At 41.4% G+C, this 21,244-nt stretch overlaps 1 protein-coding gene across 5 annotated transcripts in view; it reads left to right on the top strand.

The window, feature by feature from the left end:
* LOC410893 (transcription factor AP-2-epsilon) overlaps positions 1 to 21,244 on the top strand; it is a 224,257-nt gene that overhangs the window by 11,471 nt on the left and 191,542 nt on the right. For 4 of the 5 annotated variants that reach the window (XM_026439200.1, XM_026439201.1, XM_026439204.1 and 1 more), the window contains one exon: positions 18,386 to 18,577. Coding sequence is in view for 2 of the 5 variants with exons in the window: in XM_026439204.1 (XP_026294989.1) it covers positions 18,542 to 18,577 (36 nt within the window). In the remaining 3 variants the exon portion in view is untranslated. Of the gene's footprint in view, positions 1 to 15,470; positions 16,528 to 18,385; positions 18,578 to 21,244 lie in introns of those variants that run through there. The other variant, XM_026439205.1, reaches the window with a different exon arrangement.

Consider the following 21,244-nt stretch of genomic DNA (forward strand, 5'->3'; position numbering starts at 1 on the left):
CGAGATCGAGCTTTGATCCGCTTTTACACCATTGTCTCGAGTTATGAAATAAACTTATGAAATGAAAATTCATATTTCGCAAGGAGATTACCGGCGCATAGATTTGCTTTGTGGCGCATTGAACTGTATGATTATCGAAGTTCGGAGGCTACAGTGGCCCAGACACTCTCGCGGTCCACTATTCACTTGAGCAGACAAAGCTAGCACAGTTGTTCATAAACGCCGTGAAAATATATTACATCTATATCGTTTCCTAAATAAAAACGCAACAATTTCGATAATTCAAAAGTATCCTTTTAATTCTGCTGGAACTTTAAATTGCATTGTCCTTTCGTGATTCTAACAAATTCAATTTGGAAATTTTCGTCGTTTAACGAAAGATCCGTGGTCAACGCGTGGTTCGCGCTTTTGGAATTTCATCGTTCGAAAATTGTTGAGAAAATAGTTAAGAATTTCGATTCGGGATATTCTCGAATTTGGAAGGGAGGGCGGCACGCGCGAATGCCGTGATTTGCGATTTACTTACTACAACGGGAAGGAAAATGTAAAATCAGGATTTTCGACAGATGGCCGGGATCTCAGACCTCGGGCCGTGAATACGCGGATAGCGAAGGGAACGGCAGACCTCACGATTTTACGCCCCCGGGCGGACCGCCGATGGAAAAGTTGCGCTCTGAGTGCTTGGTCTTTTTTGCTCTGAGACATTCGTGCCAGCTCGAAATTTTCGAAACATTTCCATCGACGACGTTTTGTCCACCGTTGTGTCTGTCTCGTTTCACCGCCCGCGCTTGTTAACGGAACATTTCCTAAACGAAATCGATCGTTTTTTACGCGCGCGACGCTTACGCTCCCATTGCGTATTCACGTATAAAAGATATTTTTCTAGAAAATTTTTCCACCGATGATTCGTTAATTCTGTCGGTGTATGGATAATTTTTAATAACAAGACGCTCTTTTGTCTCGCGGATTATCGTGAAAATTTGTGACAAATATATCGTTTGTATTTTATGTAGTTAATTAAGAAATTAAGAGACTTTCTTTCTTGCATTTATTTTCAATCAATTATAAAATGAAAAGACTTCTGTCTTGTTGAATAATTTAGATATTTTTAACTGTATTATACACATATATAAAAAGAATCAAATTTCGACAATACTATCAAATTCGTGAGATGGGATTGGCCACGGATTTTCGTCGAATTAATCGTGGCGTAAAGGGATTCGTCAATTACCGGGAAAATTTTACAGATCTCAGCCGGGGCGAGTACAAAAGACGGGGATTCGCCCTCTTCGCCGTATTTATCTGAAATTATTAAAAGAAAAGCATTTTCCTTACGCTCCCGCAGTTTAAAACTTCTTCTTTTCAAGCTCCATCCCCCTCGTGCTCGCGAACGAAATAAAAAGCTAGGAATCCGTCGAGAAGGAGATACTGGTTATCCAAGCTTTTAAAGGAAGAATTTTTCGCGATTCAAACGACCGGCGGAACGATGTTTTTATACTTTTAATTGCTGGAAATCGGATCTACAGTGCATGCAATTTATATAGCGGAGAATTTTATAAATCTCTCTTTGAAAATAAATTTCGACGAATCGAAATTCCACGATGAGAAGTCCAAGAAGCGTGAAAGACTCGAAGATCGAATCTACTTATAATTTATCGAATATATTTTCAATGGAATATAATTGCGGATAACGTGCACAGCATATTCTAGATTAATAGAAGATTTATCGAAGTGAAATTTTTACACGACGACAAGGGTTGTTTTTCTCTTTCTTTTTTTTTTTCAAGCCTTATCAAGCTTCGAACATTGTTGACCACGGTGGAAAGTGAATTATTAAGAGCGCTTTTATTATTATTACAATCCATTACAACCCAGTTCCAGTATTATAAGCTCCTGTCCCGCTGCACCCTAGTAAATCGTGCGGTTGCGCGAAACTGGTTCAAAACGGAGTCGTGGTAATACATATCCAACGATATACCGGATACTCCCCGTCGGATTTATGCGCGCCTTACGTTACCTTATTTTTCCATGAAACAACTCTAACCGAATATTATCGAAGAAGTCGAGGACTATAAACAATGAAACGTCGTGAATTATCAATTTTAATAAAACGTTTTTTCAAGGGTCAATCCGCAATTTGTTTCTGGTAGCACTGTTATTACTTTGTTCCATAAGATGCAAATTGTTTCCAGTTATTCGAGCGAGATAACGTTTGATTTATATTTTACTCTTCTTCATTTTTCTCATCGTTTTGTATCATTGAAACGATTTACAGTATTCGAGGACGCTTTGATGATTAAAATTGGAGTGAATCATGGGGGAGGGCGTCGCAAATCACAGGCGAAATTAGCGTGACGCGAAGATGCGCGTGGCGAGTCAAACCGTGCATTTCAATCGCAATCGAATGCACACCGCTACATTGATATTATCCCGCGTATATCGCCTTGGGCTGTGTAGAAAACTAAATTCATGGTTTTGGGCGGGAATCGAGTAAGAAGCGGAAAGTACCGCAAAGTACGCCATCGGCTATTCCAGCTTTATAATATCGGAGGAATCGTTAAACTAATACAGATTCGACACGCTGTTCATCACAAATATTTCTCCGAATTATTAACCATTATCTCTTTATTATTCTTGGCCTTGCTGTTAATCGGGATATTTTTCTAATTTACTATCCTCTCTCATCGGTATGAAGAATCACAAATTCAAGAGGAGTTAATTTTTACACGACATATCGTTCCGTGAGGCTATAAAAAAGAAAAAAGGAAGAGGAAACGAAAATGCATACATTTAGAAAAATTTATCCAACGAAACGAAGGATTATTCTTATATCCAGCAAGCTTTAATCTTTGATTAATGAGACACCTAGATTTAACCAACGATTCCCTTCCTCTTCAATGAGTAAGCGCTGCCAGAGAGAATCGCTTGTCCTTAACTGCGTATCACGCCGGTAGCCCTGTTCTAACTACACAAGATGCACGTAGAACGAACGAGAGGCATAAACAATGCAAGTATCTAGCGGCGAAGGGGTTTGAGCACTTGGCACGTAGGGCTCCCTGCAAGCCAACGTCCAATTACCAGCTGGACGCGTATCTTCATGGGGGGTCCTACACGCAATTGTTGTATTTCGCCATTGTTCCGCAGCGTGATTGAGCCCATTGTTTTTCCTTCTTGTAATTATCAGAAAAAAAAAAAAAAGAAGACTCGAAAGAATCGTGGCGTGGAAGTTCGAGTGGCACGAACCACAAATCGAAAATTCGAGGGGGCAAGGTACATCGTGAGATGTGTAATTCGATGGATGATTGTTGTCATCTTTCCAATTTATCGTCTTAAGATTATCCGTGATATGATCGTGAATGATATTTGTTATTCATATTTAGATATTTTATCGTTTTTTAATGCGAATTGTTTAGTAGAATTGTAACAAATGATATATTCATTAGAGAATACTATCATCGTAACAATTTTCTAGACAAATATATCGTACAAATAAATATTAATAAATAAGAATAACCAGATTAGCACAAGGTATATAGCAATAATTTTATTCAACGATTCTATACGATATACGTTATTGCTTCGTGCTATTATCGATAAATATCGGTGACAGAAACTTTTTTATGAACTCTGTTATTAAAATGCGATCGAACCGGGGCTACTTTGCGCGCGAGGAAATACGATTTCCGGCCGTGATTTCGATCGATCGGCGGAGAGGGCAGGGTACGATGTTGAAATTTCTGAAAATACGGCGAACGTCAAACAAAACGCGAGCCTTCCCGCCCGTGCTAGTCTGTCGTGCTTCAAAGCCCTGACGTTTTCATATTTCAATATTTAAAACTGAAGTCGAACTGCATCCGGGCCAATCGGGCGTCCGTCAGGTCGGTGGACGAATCCCCGTGGTATTGCAAACGGCAAAAAACTAGAGATGATTAAGAAGTGGTTGATGGCATTCGCGAGGACGCGACTTTTTTTTTTTAATGTCACGTGACAGAAGCAAGCAATCTATCGATGCGATGCTGATAGAATAACATTTATTAATCATTTAGAGTCGAATTTTGAGACGATTCTCGAATGATCTCTCTTCTTTCGAAGTAGAAAAGAAAAATTATACTTCTCTCGATCAAACTGTAATCCGGTTTAGAAAAATTTTCTTTTTAAATAAATGTATTATTGTATGGAACAGAAATACGTCGATGAAAACGTGACAAATAATTACCGGTTTTCGCACGAGATCCCGGGATCGTTGACTTTCTAATTACCATTTTTCCAAACGATTGGCGGACACCGTTGGAGAAAGAAATAGGTCGTTGACGATCCGTTCTCAACGCGTTGGTGCGTAATCGAAATTTTTGCGGTGTGACACTCACCGTATCACGTTTCCCTTCCGCCCGGGGCGCAATAGTGTATTATACGTCCACGTAGAATAAAGATCCTTTGACAAAATTCTCCCCGGGGACTCGCTTTAGGGACGGCTATATGGCCACCAGGAAATGACTGAACCGCGTTAGGATATTAGGTTATGTTAAAGGCGTTTCCCCATAAGAAAGTCGGGTGATTCTCGTCTCGGTGTGGCTTCTGGTATTGTTCCGCTTTGCAACATAAATTCGCGTGTATTGTTTAAAAAATTCTTCGAAATTGCGCGCGCGCAATATCCAAAATATCTACATCTTTGTGAAAGCGGTTTCAAAAAGTTCCATCGATTAGAACGGGAGTGAAAACAAACGAGATATCGGGGAAAGGGGAGGGCGCGAGTTCGAAAATAATTAATTAACCCGTAACGGCGCGATGCCTGTTAATTAGCAACGGGGCAAAAAGCGGCGCATGGAAGAGGCCACGGTTAATTTCTCGTTAAACGTATATATGTATATACATATATAAAATATAGACGCATATATACGCACGTATATATATACGATTTCGGATCCCCCGCGTGCCAACTATGAATCGCTTACTCGGCCTTCCCCCCCGTTTCCTTTTCTTTTTCCTCTCCTCTCTTCTTTTTTCCCCTTTTCTTACACGAACTCGAGAGCAATTTATACGCGAGCAACGGGGGAAAAGCGAGAAATATATATATATAATGATAAAGCCACGGGAATAACCGGAACGTCAGTTCCACGGAGACCGGTCGTTGGCTGTAACCGATGAAGACATAAACCCATGTCCACGCGTAATTTAGAGTTCTTAACTCCCAGTAGGTGGTTGCCCACCACCCGGGGCTCGAGACACCTTATCGCGCCCACGGCTACGGGCCCATCTCTCTCTCTCTCTCCTTCCCTCCCCCTTCCCTCTCCGCGGAGGGAATGATCTCCTTTTTCCTCTTCCTCTTTTCGCGCCTGCTGCCGCTCCCTCCCTCTGAAATATACGTCGAACCATGCGTTGGTACGACGGTTGTTTTACAAGCTGCCGTGCGTAGCGATCGGATTGGCAGGGTGTGCACATAGAGAACCGCGTCGGCACCCTCTCGAGAGAGCAAGGAAGAAAAAGAGAAGAGGAAAAGAGGAGAAGCGGGTTTCGTGATAGGACAACGTTTGCACCGTCGCGACGGGTCAGAACCGCCGCAGCGAGAGGCGACCGGTCAACCAGGGCCCCCGATGCACGTCGACATCCGACCTGACACGTACACACCGAGCCATTACTTTCAATTTATGTTCCTCCCGATCCTTAAATCGGCAAACTTTCGGGGACCGCCCGCGGGGCGCTCGAGCGCCGCTAAAATATATATGTCTTGCGTATAAGTAGACAGAGAGAGGGGAGGGGAGGGATGCGTCCGCGCGAGCGCGGATCAGCACACGCACAGGTAACACGGCTTCTCGGGTGGGAAGAGGAGAAATATGTTTTCGGGGAAGGTGGAGGATGAAGGAAAAGGAGGATGAAGATCGACTCCGGATGAAAGGGGGAGGAATCGGAAGGGCGACTGAAAAGAGGATTTTAACTCTTGCGTATACAGGGTGTCAGGAACAGAAACAGAGTAAAGGAAAGAATCGAATTTTTTACTTTACGATTGAATTGATTGGAGGCGAACAAATTATAGGTAAGAATTATTCTGATACACGTGTAAAAAGTAAAATACAATTTTACTATTCGATTTTTAATATTAGTTCGAAGAGGAATGGTCAAGGAATCCTCAAGAGGAATTATTTCAAGTTTGATGACTCCTTCGAAGTGTTTTAATTTTTGTAATGATATATCTCCTGCTTGTGCCACCTGTCCTGAAACACCCTGTATACGTCCACGTGCGCGTGATCGCGGCTGATCGCGTTGGGTGAGTCCCGTGATAATTTTTCTTTCGGCTCGTAACTCTTCCTTTCGTGCGATCTGGTTGGCTGTAACGATGTCACGTTACAATCGGCACGACCACGACGAACCGATAAACAAAGTATCGTTGGATAAGACAGTGATTGGAAGTTTGCACGCAACGCGTGGTTGGTTTAACTCCTTCATGGAAATAATTTCGCGTATCGTGTGGGAAGAAGTGTCGAGAACTATTTTCTTCAAATTGTTCTCGAATACGAGTTTTCTTAGATAACTTGAGAATATCTCTTACATAATATGGCGCTTCCATATCTTCTTGATATAGATAGAATACTTTTTTTTCTACGTTTCGAACGATAGAGGAAGAGATAAGGGAAAAAGTATGGATACAAGTATTGAAAAGTTAGATGTTATTATACTTCGTTTAAACACGATGAACGTTTTCAATCTGGAGATGGAATGGAATGGTTTAAAATTAAGTAGCACGTTTTTAAACGAAAGAAGCGGAACAGTGGTTTTATGATCGCATAAAAATTTTTGTACACTTTGTGATTCCATGGTACGAAAAATAAAAGTTCAATCAGAGTTCAAAGTTTTCTCTGCAAATTCGTCAAATTATACGAGCGTACTAACGAACCGCGAACTGTTTGCTCCTATAATATTTGGACAATCGCATGATGTTTTTAAGACTACGATTTAAGAGCGAGACCCGGCTTGTTGGCGGTGATCGAAAATATCCAGCCCGGGGCGGCGATTACTCATGAATTTTCATTTATTCACTCGACATTGACGGAAATTCAATACGTTAACTACTTTCCGCGGCTTCCTATATGAAATAAAGCGGGCTGAACAATTATCGCGTTAAATAACTATCGAAGCTATTGATTTTATTTATTTTTTTTCCAATTTTCTTCCTCTTTTTTCTCTCTCTCTCTCTCTATATTTTTTATTTCACCGCGTTTTTCGCGTTAAACGCGTTTCAAATAATTCGTTAGCCGAATCGTTAATAGACGAATCATCGTGGATGATTCGTATCGAATCAATGGTTGAAAACAGTTTGGGCAACAAATTCGGAGAAAATATATACGCAAATGTGTATAAATAATGTAACGTTAACAAAATAAACCGTCGGATGTGATTTTGAACGTGCACACGCAGCATTATTTTCTATTTTCCGTCACTTTGCTTTAAACATCGAAAATATTGGGTCGTGATTGAACCGTAATTCCGGCCGCGCAATTGTATCGATGATATTTGATCGTTGTGAATAAAACTCGTATTTGAAACAAATTTAATTACAAACGCGCGCGCGTTTGTCATACATTTATTTACTCTCCCGTTGAAATAATATTGTATTTTATTCCCGCACAGTTTCACTCTTATTCCGTATTTCCAAAAAATGCAAATAACGTTTCGATTGCAAAAAATGATCAAACTTTCTCAGGTTACAGTTGTTCATACAACGACATATACGTATATTTAAATTTTAGAAATTGTAATCCGCACATTCTTTCCATACTGAATATCACACTGAGATTATTCTTTCTTAAATTCTATTTTTCTCACATTTGTGTCATATTGCAGATCATCACGTATTCGAAAAAGGAAAAAAGAAACCCATTACGATAAACATCGATGCCTTTACCTGATCCATTCAACACAACGGAAAAGTTCGATCCAGAGTATCCAGAAAATTGTCCCTTGAAAACCGTATTTTCCCTTTCATCGGTTAACACCGGTGGCTGGCGAGGTTGGAGAAAAAGCGGGCGACGCGCGCGCGTTTAACCGGGCACTAAAAGTTTAATTGGGCCGCGTCGGACGCGTCGTCGCCAAGTGGCGCGAAGGGCGGAAAATCTGGGGAGGAGTTGGGTAGGAGATGGCATCCCTTTCTTCGCAGGGAAAGGGAGAGAAGGGGGAGGGCAAGTTCTCTCGAGAAATTCTCCAACGTCCAACAACATCGTATCCGTCGGATACGCGTGGCTCCGGCCCCGCCGCGTGAAAAGGAAGAGGAAGGAACCAGCCGAGGGAGGGAGGGGGAGGGAAGGTAACGCGGGCAGAGGGGGAGAGATAGAGGGGCGGAGGGAGAAAAGATAGAGAATTGTCTCCGACAATGCGATCCCTTCCAACCTGGTGGATCGAAGTTGAGTTTTGAAAATGTATGCGCACACGGCCAGATTCACAAGGAGGGCTGTAAACCCCGCCTTAGGCCAAGCTCGGGAGGGTCCCTTATATTCCGCACTAAATTTCACCCTATACCGCCGGCAGACGACGCCGTCCCCCCTCGCCCCACCCCCCCCGCCGTTCCCTCCGTTTCTTCCCTCACCGCCGCCGACCATGTGTGTACGAGTTTCGTGCCAAAGCAGTGACCCACGAACCAACATATTGGCGTTGTTTGAAGAACGAGAATTGCTCGACGCTCGGTTGGGGTTCCGCGCGACAGGAGCATGAACGATCGATCGGGTAGCCGCGCGATCCGTGCCCCGCCACGGCTGTAAATACCGGCAGGCCTCCTTTTGATCGTCACGTAGCCGCGTAATGACGAGTGCATTCTTCTCCTCCTCCTCCTTTCCGTCTTTCCCTTGAAGGGGATATCCGATTCCGACATGGAATCGAGCATGGGGGACGATTTCCTTTCTTAAGATTTTCGAATCGAGGAGGGAGAGGATCGAAAAGATTTTCCGGGACGGATTTTGGAATTATTGGAAATGAATATAGTTTAATATCTATCTATCTTGGTAAAAAGAAGTTTCGAAAAGAAGAAGGATGGAGGAGAGACGATAAGTTTTATCTCGCTTGACCGTTGAAAAAAGTTTGCTTTTAAAATCGGATCGATCGATTTCCATTCAACTGAAAAAGAGTCTCACGCGAGTCTCTCCTCTCCCGTCTATCCAAGGATCCCGTTCCCTGATCTTTGAATATCTTCCAGGTCCCCGAGGTTTCTAACCTCGAATTTATCCCGTCGGGATTCCATGATAATTGAGGTCTAGGTCCCGACGCGCATCGGGAGGGATATTTGTTCTCTCCACTTAAAATCAAGCCTCCACGCATTCCCATATTACGCGGTTTCGTGCCGCTGCTGCCGGGCCAGCTCCGGAATGCCGTAGCGTGCGCGCCGCCCACGCTGCATCTCTTGTCTCGCACGCACACGCCGAGCGGATCATGCGTCCCGCGTACTGCGAAGCTCGTAACGCGCTGTGCGCGGAGCAAATCACGAAGAAGACGAAGGGGAAGAAGAAGAAGAAGACTAAGAAGAGGAGGAGGAGGAAGAAGAAGAAGAAGAGGAGGAGGAGGAGAAGGGCTACGTGTGCGGGTCCAGGACGGGACGGGTGCGCGTTAAGCGAGGACGAGCGGTGAGTTCACGCATACACGCGCTCTCCACGGTTCGCGCACAGATTAAACTCACGCACAGGCCGGCCCCGGGGGCGGCGTGCCAGCCAACTAATGAGAGAGGCGAGCGACCGAGCGCGATGATAAAGTCTCTTCAGAGTTCTCCGTACCAGGACCCCGAATCTTTTCTCTTCTCCGCCGACTTTTCCCCTCCCCTCCTCCAATACAGCACCGGCACCTCGGCTACCTCTTGCTACACACGCGAGCGTAAGTACGTGTACATATGCGATCAGATTGTACACGGAGAAATAAAAATGATCGAACGTTATCGATTTTCCAGTACACGGCTTCGCGGTTAATCGGTAACGGAAGCGAATGAACATGGCGAATAAGGAAGGATATTAACAGTTCCTCGAGGCGAAGCCGTCCGTTTTTCTTCTTCTAGGATCGAAAAATCGTTCCCTTCTCTTAGCTTGTAACACACAAAACGTGTTGGGAACGATTGGCGCGCAACTACTCCCGATGGCCTCGTACTTTCGTATTTCCTTGCGCGCTCGTCTCTTTTTCGAGCGCGCTTTCGAACAAGCTTTTAGCATGCACGTAAACGCCCCGTAAGGAATCCGGGAAGAGGAGGAGGAGGATATCGTGTTCGCGCCGTGGGTGAATGCTCAATAAGGGGCGAACCAATGTTTTATCACGAATTAAGAGGTGCTCAACATGGCCTACTACCCGACGCGTTTCGGAATTCTGGATGCAGGGACCGGCTCGCTTTCGAATGCCACTTTCGATCACGCCACGCCACAGGCCACAGACCATTCTACCGTACCTAGTATCCACTCCACTCCGAGATCTCTCCTTTATCGACGGGAGGAATTGACACGCGCTTATTAGAATCGGCCGGATAATGGTGCAAATATCGTATATATATATATATATATATATATACGAGCCCGCCGATTTGCGGGCCTTATTCCTTCGATGCAAGCAGCAGAGGAGCGGGCAGGGAGACGTAGTATCGGGACGTGTGCCGTTTTCAAATGCTACCGGATCACGCCACGCTGCGGGCGATTCGGCACGGCCACGGGAACGGACAGAATACGTCGCTCATAGTGGGACGAGAGAGAGAGGCTTGGCATATACTGTTATTAGAATGGCCGTATAAGTACCTGTATACCTAGGATGCATACGTCTTTCCGTGTTTCGCCTGGCAAAGATGAACGCTAATTTAGGAACGCGGTTCCGTTGCCGCGGAGGATGCGGCGAGAAACTTATGGTTTGGACGGAGAGGGGGATTATTATTCCAAGCGATTTCCTCGGGGGGGTGGAACGATTCGAGTGGAATCTTGTATTTATTTAGATGTCAGCTTTTCCTGGATCGGTTTATGTATCTGCTGAATTATTATATTCTTGGATTAGATTGTGAACAAGATGGAAAAATTAAAAGGAGGTATTTGACTGAATGAATTGAGTTAGTAGAAAAAAGGAGAAAGGAAAAGAAGATAGAATTTTCGCAGCGATGAGGATAAATCCGCGATAATATCGTGCTCGATATTCCGCTCGCGCGGAAGACTCTCGAACCCTCTTACAAAAATATCAAGCTTCAAAGGGCGGTAAACCCTGTTCGGATTCAAAGTAGTAAGAAATCACATTTCAAAAGAACCCAAGGAGTCCAGACGTTAGGTAAGCCAACAATTTGCATGCTATTACCGTGAGGCGTTTGTGCTTGGTGGCGGGGCGTTTTATCGCGGCAACCGGGACTTGTTTATTGTAATTACGAAAGTTCGACTTCCAGTCTCTTTACCTCAAAATCTACCGTCTCGAACTCGAACGCGTAATGGTCCGGAAAAAAGTTCAGGATATTTGATAAAATAAATTGTCAAATAATTATTGCTCAAACGTGTTTATCATGTTCTCGTTAATATCAATTTTCGATCAATTGTAAAAAATATGCATTGCGTAAATTACATCGTACATTTTATACATATTAATTAATAGATTTTCATTATTCAAATTGATATAAATGAATAAAAATGTGATACTGACGAAAGTAAAGCTTGATACAGAACTTGATAAAAATATACTTATCCTAAGAAAGCAACAGTGTGTAAATAGTTTTTTTTTTTTGTAGTTATTTTAAAAGAGTTTCAATCAATATTAAAGAAAAGGAGGAAAGGAAAAAGAGTTCACAAAAAATGGATCGATGTAACAATGCGATGCACAGCGAGTACACAGAACCATTTCGTGGGCGTAATCCTCGAAGAAGCGTGGGTTAGAGGAGCCGTGTATTCGCGGTGGAAAACGTTTGAAAGGACGAAATTTGCCACGCGCTTAAGTCAACAAGCTCTTCACCGCCCGCGGTTGAAAAAAAGAGAGAGAAAGAGAAAAAAGGAGAAGGAGGGGAGGTTATTCAGTGGGCTTTCAAGATGCACGAATGTTTTCAGAAAAATCAGCTCCAGATACGCACATTTTTACGGTCCTGACGGCGGTAGCACCTGACAGCCTCGAGCTGTTCGTGAAACGTGAAAGGATATATACCGAGGACGCGTCGCGTTTGCGGTCCTCGTGATCAATAGGGATCAGTATCGATTTCGTAGGATCTGTTTATGGCAGCGGACGGATCATCCGGGATCTATTGATTCTGTCGTTCCATCAATCGTTTTCCCTCTCGTATAAAGATGCTTACGTGAAAAAAAAAAAAAGAAAAAAAAAGGAAAACTGTTATTGGAAGAAGAACTCGGATAGAAAAAAGGGAATCATGTCAGGTTGAGTTTGTTACGCGTGTAATGCCGTGTGTGAAATTGTGCTGCTGTAAGTTTAGTAAAAAAAATTATTATACTTTTTCAGATTCATTTAAATTTAAATTTTTTTAAATTTCTGTTTATGAAAGATATTGTTATTTATAAGAACTTGTAAAACTTTTCGAATCTATCGATTTGAATTCAGAGAAGATTTTAATTTAAAGTTTTACTCTCTTTTTTTTTTTTATTGAAAATATTGAAATTGATATTTATCTGTTGGAAACGAAAGGAATGAATATTACAGAATAATCAAGTTTGCGCGCGTTTCGAGCACGCCTATTAGAATTTGCCGGGGTTATAGATACATCATTCAACTTGCTGTGACGCGGAAACCACTTAGACGCGGCCAAAGTTAGGTCATCGCTTCGGATTATTAGGTAATTAGGGTAAGATGGTCTCCGTGACCATCTCGATGATGGAGAGGGTCCGGTATATGGCAGACTACCTACCGATAGATAAACACATGGGCAGATTACACAGCGCTCTCGGCTCTTGCATGGATATATGCAATTTAACTAGTAATTTCCAACTTACACCGGCTTAACTTTGGGAGTAATGATGTGGTAGTTAAATTGCATCACACGAGCGAGTTATGGCGTTATAATGTGATGTGCTCTGGAACAAAGTGGATTATAGTGGATTTCTTAGCGAATAACTTCCCGGTTAGCTCTTGCGAAAGCTTCGTTACAGGAAAGATTCTGTCTTTGATCGTACGTACGCCGTTCAACGAGGCAAGTAAATTTCTTAATGATACCTCGCCGTCAAACCTCGGCCGAAGAAAATTTAATTGGAAAAGAAAATTTCGTTAACTATGCTCACCGTATGTCGTCGTATTCATTTTCAATCCGTTTCTTCTACCGATATTTCTCCAAGATAGCATGATTTTATAAATCGGAATTTTTACTTTACTCGTTGTACAGTAGTTACGTAAACATCTTTATCTATCAACGTAATTTCTTTATCTTCATTACTAATACGTGATAAGTGAAACTTATCCGATTTCTGAGATTCGAGGAAAGAAAGAAATAAGAAAAAAAATAGCTTAGGCATATCACACGATATCTTTAATTCATGCTCTCGAGCGTGGAAGAGGCCAGGCAACAGGCGACCGTCGATAGATAGATAGATATATCGAGGGAACGACGAGAAGTTTAATTCCCTCCTCCATCGAACGCCCTCCTAGTCGAGGCACATCGATGCAACATTGTCCGCAGGTAAGCGCAAGATATCGAACATCTAAGGCGTTGTATCGAGTTTTTCAGAGTGACGAAAAATCATTCGATTTGACCCTGTCGACCCGACGAGTTGCTTACGAGTTCAATCGGTTGGTCTCGTTAATTGCGCAACGCCCGACCCGTTGTTCGTCGATCTTGCATTTCTCTCGCTTCTCTATCCGCGGGCTATTCACGAATCACCGTGAACACCCCGAGGAGGATCGCATCAGGTTGTTCCTGGGCGCTAATATAACACCGGCGCTTCCTTCTTCTCGATCGAGTCACGATTTAACATAGGCGTGGTGCGCCTCCTCTTACAAGAAGATGGACGGTTTGACCTCTCCCGCGAGTCTAGCGGTTCGATCAGGGAAACTGGAGGCACGTTGCGACGGTGCATACTCTTCGTGAAAGTAATCACTTTCCTTACGGAAATTTAAGAAAAATATAGAAACACGGTGAATAATGGCTCGATAGATCTTTCTGCCGTTCCGATTATCGATCGAAATGATTGTTTGTTCTATTTTCGCGATTAGTCTTCTTGGATATTAAATACACGTCTTTAGTCTCTCCTCCAACACGATGAAATAAAGCTAGGATTCCAACTCCACGAGAATAAGAATATCGAATTCTCTTCTGTGAGAGGAGAGACTTTTTTTATCTAGAGTAGATCCATCGAATCGAAGATTCATGATATTTCTGAGAGAAAGGGGTATGATTCCATAGAAGGAATGCGACGAGCAAAAAGACAGGAAGTAGAGACATCGATAAAAAGAGACACGGAAGACGGTGTGAAAACCTGCCGAAATTTCCAGAGGGAAAAACAGAAGTCTCGACGTGTCTTGGAAGTCTTTCCTTCACTCCACCTCTGAACCTCCTTCTCCTCCTTTAACCGTGCACTCTTCTCTTGATCTTCCTCTCGTTTCTAGGGGGTGAAAGTACCGGGTGGGATGGGCAGCGGAGGTAGCGACAGAGCAGGGCTGTACGAAGAAAAGGGGCTGTAGTCCTAGTTCGCTGGGAACAGGGGTGGTGGGGTGGTACGTAGTCGGGCGTATACGTACAGTAGTAGCGTAGTAGTAGCTCGTCAGGAGGGGTGATTGCGGAGAAGGAAGGGGCATTGATCGGTCATGCGCAGACGATGCTAAGCATTCGTCGTCCTTTTCGTGTTACGCGGCACAAATGTATTGGCGTCATACAGTTATCCAGTACGTCCTAGGATTAGGGGTGAAGAGGGTGTGGTGAGCGGAATCCAGCCCTCTGTCCTCGTCGCGCGCACGCACACATATTTACGTCGCATCGTTTATGCGATAACTATCGAAATAGATATCGATCGCGTATTCGATCTTCCTTTCGATATCTTTCGCCCATTTTACTCCCTTTCTATCTATACCCATTGTAATATATTTTTTTTCCCAACAGTTTAATATTTTTATTATAATTATTATTATTTATAATTGTATTCGTATAAATACTCGCGATACTATGTTTAATTTATATCGATAAACGTAGATATAAAGGGAAAAATTTTGGAACCGTATGAGCCGAAGAGAGGTATATGCGATCGGTTGACGAAGCGCGACGCGTTAAACGAAGCGCGCTCATATAGGTTATATCACGCAGTCATGTAGGTTAGGTTAGACTATCCCCGCCGGCAGGCGCGTATAGCAGGGAGGCCGCGCAGGGTCCGTCATGTGACTGGAGGCGGAGGCACCACACCCCCGTGGGGTGCAACGAGAAGGGGAAGGTCGGTGGTGGACGCGCCGCAGGTGCGGGCGGGCGGGCTGACGAAGCGAAAGGGAGGATGAGGAGGTAGGGAGCGTGGTTTACGAAGGGTGGCTGTCGAGAGGAGTTGGGGGGCGCCGCGGCGCCTCTCTTGCCTCGAGCGCAGTGCGACGTCGCGACGCGCCACGTGCGGTGGCAACACACACCGGGGGAGGTACAACGGTACAAAAGTCACTTTCTTCCTTCCCATCGTGTATCGTCGCGCTCAACGCCGTTTTCATCCTCGTCCACACGCGTCTTTATCGTGCCACACCGGTCCAGTTCTTGATATTCCGAAAATTTCTGTGTCCTATTACCGCGGGGTTCTGCTATCGTAGTGTTCACCGATTATATAAGGGGCCATCGTTCTAAGTAGTCTCGGTAAGGGTGTGAGAGCGAGAAAGAGAGACAAAGGGAATGAGGGAGAGAGAGAGAAAGAGAGAGAGGGAGTGAGAAAGAAGAGGAGAGGGAGGACGAAAAGAAGGGAACGAGAAAGAGAGGGAAGGAGAGAGGCACGAGTCGAAGGACGGAGCAATATCGCACAAGAAAAGGCGAAAGGTATGGAGAGGGGAGGCGAGTAAAAGAGAGGGCAAGAAGGGGATCGAGAAGTCGATGAGAAAGAGAGGAAGACGCGGGTTGCATTTCGAATTAGCCTTTGCTAATCTAGCCGAGTATTAGGTTACCGGGCCTTGGATCGTGTTTGTGAGTAAGCGTGCGCGAGTGTGTATTCGAAAATAAGAGGACAACCGAGTCGACGATATTGCGTATTTTCGTCGACCTATAGAATGTTTATTATTCGCGAGGAGGTCGAAAGCTTCGGAAACGCGACAATATCTTAACGACACACATTACGTTCGGTGTCGTGTCGTGTCGCGCACGCTTGCCTTGCGTTTCGCGAATCGTCGACACGATGGATTCTTGCGAGTGAAAAGAAGGTGCGTTTATAATTTTTCTATCGTGTTCTCAAACGTGTCGAACGACGTATTAATCGACGAGGACATCGCGAGTGCTTTTTCGAACGATCGTTCTCGCGACGTGTGACGTTGCACCATTTTCGCGCTCAAAAAAACGAACGAACTGCTCGTGACTCTGTGATTTTGTATTATTTTATCATCTAAAACTGATTTCGGTGTGGTTTTGGACGTGAATAATCGACCAGTCGTCTTGAAAAACTTGTGGTAAGTACGTTTTCCGTTTTCTCTTTTAATTTTCCGTTATTTCGTCCTTTCGATACGTGACGAATAACATTTAGGTTATCTTGCATCGTGTACAGGTTACGTAGATGCGTTTCATATTCAATTAGAAAGAATTAAACGTTATATTTATTCAATTAATCCTAGTGTATGATAGTTTTAAGAAATTTTAAAGCAATTTTACGAGTATTTGTCCCTTCTTTCTTAAAATGTCTGTAATTTTATGTCGATACTAGGGCATTTATCTACGTAATTTTTACTTCGTTTTTTACATTCAAATATCAGATTTATCGTTTCCTTTCTTTCTTAAGATATTTAATATAGATATCTATGCGTTTAAAAAGTGAGATTTACTTTCATACTTCATAATTCATACTTTCCAATTCTGATCTTATCTAATTATAATCTACGCAATATGTACAACAATATGTATAACACGTATGTATTGTTGAACTATTGCTAATCGAAAACAAGCATCAAATAATATGATAATTAGACTGAAATTATAAATCTGAAATATGTCGATGTAAAATACGATAACAAATAATTCAAAGTAGTGGAATTCGTTGAACGCGATGACTAATCAGAAAATCATCCGTGTACCGGAATGGCTCAGGTTATCTTTTTGTTTTGTGAAAGTGTTTACAATTAAAAGGCAGTTGTGCTACCTCGGGGAGTTGTATTTAACTTTGCTTAACTAAGTTCTCGATCCGTTGACGGAACGCCCGGGGGATTTGAAACGTCGACAGTGTAATTCACATTTTTTTCGCTGACTTTCGGTTTTCGTCTATTTCTTCGTAATTCTCTTGGTTATTCAATTTCTTTTATGATATTATTATTTTCGTTTATTTTTTTTTGTTCATTTTTCGTTAAATCCACGACAAATATTTCTCGGGAAAATCTTTTGGAATATTCGTTTTATTTGACGTCTTTTACAATTCAAGTATCAAATATGGCCGTATAAGCAGAGGTTAGGTTTTGATCTTGTATCGTTATATAGGAATAAATGCATCGTTATTAATACATTCGAAATATATTGTTACAAATAGTCGTTGCATTTTATTTTGTTTCGAAAATACGTCGTATGAAAAACTGCTTTCGCATAAATATTAAATTTTTTCGGCTAAAATTAGTGACATTTCCATTGGTTTTTTTTTTTTTACAAAAATTTATTTTCCCATGAATTTTATTTCGGTACGTTAGATTTATATGAAAATTGGATGCTTTGAATCGTGGTATGCACATTAATATTTGCTTATTTATTTCTGTATAAACGAAATTACTTTTATTGTCCTTTGTAATATAGCGTATTAATAATGAATGAGTACAGAAATGAAAGCTGTGGAAATAATATAAAATTGCGCAATAGAGGAAATATGAAACAGAAGATAAACGAATTATGAAAATAAGATAATTATTTGATAAATGAAAAGTTTAGATTTATATAAGCAATTAGTAATATAATAAGTATTAAGAATAGGATAATATGCAAAATTATTTCAAAATTCATCATCAAATGCACGGTATAAAAATATAATGATTTAATAAGATAACAATTAATACAATATTTTAATTATAAAGTTAAATTTAATAAAATGGTATAAAAGAAATATCAGATTCGTCAATAGTTTTTAATACAGTATGAAAGATTAAAAAATATTATTGTATAAAATATTTTATACCATTTTATTTTATACCATAATGGTATTTTAAATCATACAATTTCTATATATATATTATAATTTTTACAATTATTACAATTAGTAAGTTTATAGAAATGTGTAACAATAAGTATACCTTTTTCTCTTCTAATTAGAAAATTTGTTTTTTGTTAATATTCCAGAATACATTGCACGTTGTCGAAGCCACCGACGGAAGATGCCGCCGACCGATCATCTTGGGACGTGAGTGAGGATTTCCATATCGAGAAAGTGTCGATCAGCCACGGGTTTCGAGGGTCCACAACATTTTTACAATCACGGAGGACAGTAACAACAATATGTCTTACCTAGCTCTGGACTCCAACGCCTGGCAGGTAAGTGTTAAATTCAGTTTTTCATTTACATTTTCATCGAAATTCTGAACAAAAATAATAAAACAATCGAAAATCTATGTTTATACCATACATATTGTATCATACATATGGTACACATATATGTACCATAATAATTTAGACATCGTATCATAAATGTAAAGCTAGAATAGGTAGCTTAGATAGATTAATTTTTTAATAATTTAATCATATAAAATTATTTGAAAAAGTCTTCTTGTATATTCTATAAAAAGATTATTTCTATTAAAATAAAATCTTAGATTAAAAAGTTAGTTTTATAGATACCAAAGGAGTTCAGATTTTTTAAATAAAAATAATCTTTTTATAGAATATGCATAAAAAGTTTTTCTACGTTAATTCTATCGAGAGTTAACGGAATATTTTTCGTCGGAAATTATTCCAATTTTTATTCACTAATTAGCAATTGTTTTACCGTTAAATTGTTCTACTGGCACAGTCCCTAGAATTATCTTTCCACAATAGGGAATAACTCGAACGATTCGAGTTGTTCAATTAATTCGGCTCTATCGACATGTGTTAACCCGTGGCAAAAGTCAAGGGAAATGCTCGGCGAACTGTTGCGCACAAAAGTTGGTTCGAATGATATGTAAATGCAATTACATCGTGTAAATACTGTAGTTGTAACGGCGAACAGAGGTAACACGGTGAAGCTGTGCCGTTTAATTCGCGGAAAGTGCAATAATTTAGATGGTAAATATTTGTTGACGAATAGATTGCTTTTATGGGCGTCGAGTTGTGCACTCGATGAATTCACGTTGTTCATTTTGCCACGCGCGTCAGGAATCATTGGCCTGTTGAAAATAGTAGTGTAAAATGTCTGGAACGCGTATTCGCAAGTAATATTCAGGTTATTGTAGGGCGGAATTGAGATCCAATGTTAAATAGCTCAGATAAGGGAGTTAAATGAGGCCTGTGTAATACGCTATTGTTACGCGATAGAATTTGATGGAACTTGTAATACACGTAATTTCCTCAAACAATGTGGTTACAAACGGTAGATAAGTTATTCAATGTAGTTCGATACTAAGACGGTTTAGCCTAGATTTATCCGTGAAATTTTTATATATTATTCAATCCTTATTTCTACAAAACTCTTTTTGAAAAATATTTCAAAAGGAATTTGCTCAAAAATATAACAATTTTATTTACTTTACGGTTCTTTCTTAATTTAAAAAAAAATCAATTAACAAATTCATCGAGTAGTTGAAAAAGAACACGGCCTTGGTTTTAAGCTCAATCAGATTTAACATTCGATTTCTTCTAAACGCAGACGGAACTGGAGAAAATACGGAAATAGGATTTTAATCGGTCGCGTGCCCCAATTTCGGCCTATTATCACGAACGAGAACTATCGATAGTCGGTCGAGACCTCGGGCCTGTTACCTCGGGCATTCCTAATAAACGTGGCGGATCATCGGGGACAGATCAATCTTCTTCCGTGATCGTGCGACGATCATCGAGGTTCCTCCCCATTCATAAAGCAGCCAACCAGGCGTCAGATACGGATCGAGCAGCGGCTCCCTTTTCGCCGGTTAATTCTCCACCGTAGTTGCAGTCATTATCGGGGCAAATTAGCGACGCCTGATTCGCGTACCGACATTCTGTGTTCGACGAGGGGAACCAGTTTGCTCGATTACGCCTGCGTTAAGGCTGAAAAACGTTCATTTATAAAACAGTTCGCCTGACATTTCAGTGACATTATGAGTTTAACCGTTTTTTTTTTATAGCAAATTAATTGGATAAGTTCAATTCAATAATTTCGAAAGGGAGATTATTCTTTTATTTTTCGTGTTGGGAATTTATTTTTTTTTTTTTATCGTAAATTCCATTTCACGGAGAAAATTTTAAATTTGGAACGTTCAGAGTTCAGAGTGGGACGTATCACGCGGAATGTGTTAAAAAAAAAAGAAAAGGAGAGATCGCGATTTTAAAAATATCGAGAATCATTAGACGTTTATTTCGAAAGAAAGTTAATAGCCTTTTTTTTTTTTTTAATTACGAGACGTGGTATTGATATCTCTTTCTCTCTATTACAAATCACTTGAAATTTAATTTATTCGTTTGTTCCACAACTATAATAGTGATTTATAACTAGAGAAGCAATTGTCCGTCTCGTTGTTCGAGTTGGACAACACCGTTGGAATAATCTTATATAGGGAACCAGTATGGAAGTATTGAATCAGAGGTGGTCTCGAAAAATTAATCGCGCGCGCCAGACTTTCGCTCGAAAAGAAACGTTCTCGCGGCGATAAAAAGTTAATAGGATCACGGTGGAAACGTAAAAAAGGTCGTTCGTGCGATGAAAAACGTCGGTATATATTCGACACAGTATGGCGCGTATCAAGATTCCCCTTCAGTAGCCACGGAAATCACATAGCGACGGCAGGAAATGTATAAGGCCTCGGCCATGGCGGATAACGGAAACAAGTTTAGGCGGACTCGGGCCCTATATCGAATTATATTGTTAGAGAACTTCACTAGCTTTGCCTAGGCTTCCCCGTAAAAGACGATGGTTTTGATGTTATAACTTCTCTTCCGGCCCAGAGAACACGTATTTAGAATTCATCTCCCTTGAAGTGATAAAGCACGAAACGTCGTTTTTTCATTTACATGATAAAAATTTGATAT

The sequence above is a fragment of the Apis mellifera genome, linkage group LG2 (assembly GCF_003254395.2).
Source record: "Apis mellifera strain DH4 linkage group LG2, Amel_HAv3.1, whole genome shotgun sequence".
Taxonomy (NCBI): Eukaryota; Metazoa; Arthropoda; class Insecta; order Hymenoptera; family Apidae; genus Apis; species Apis mellifera.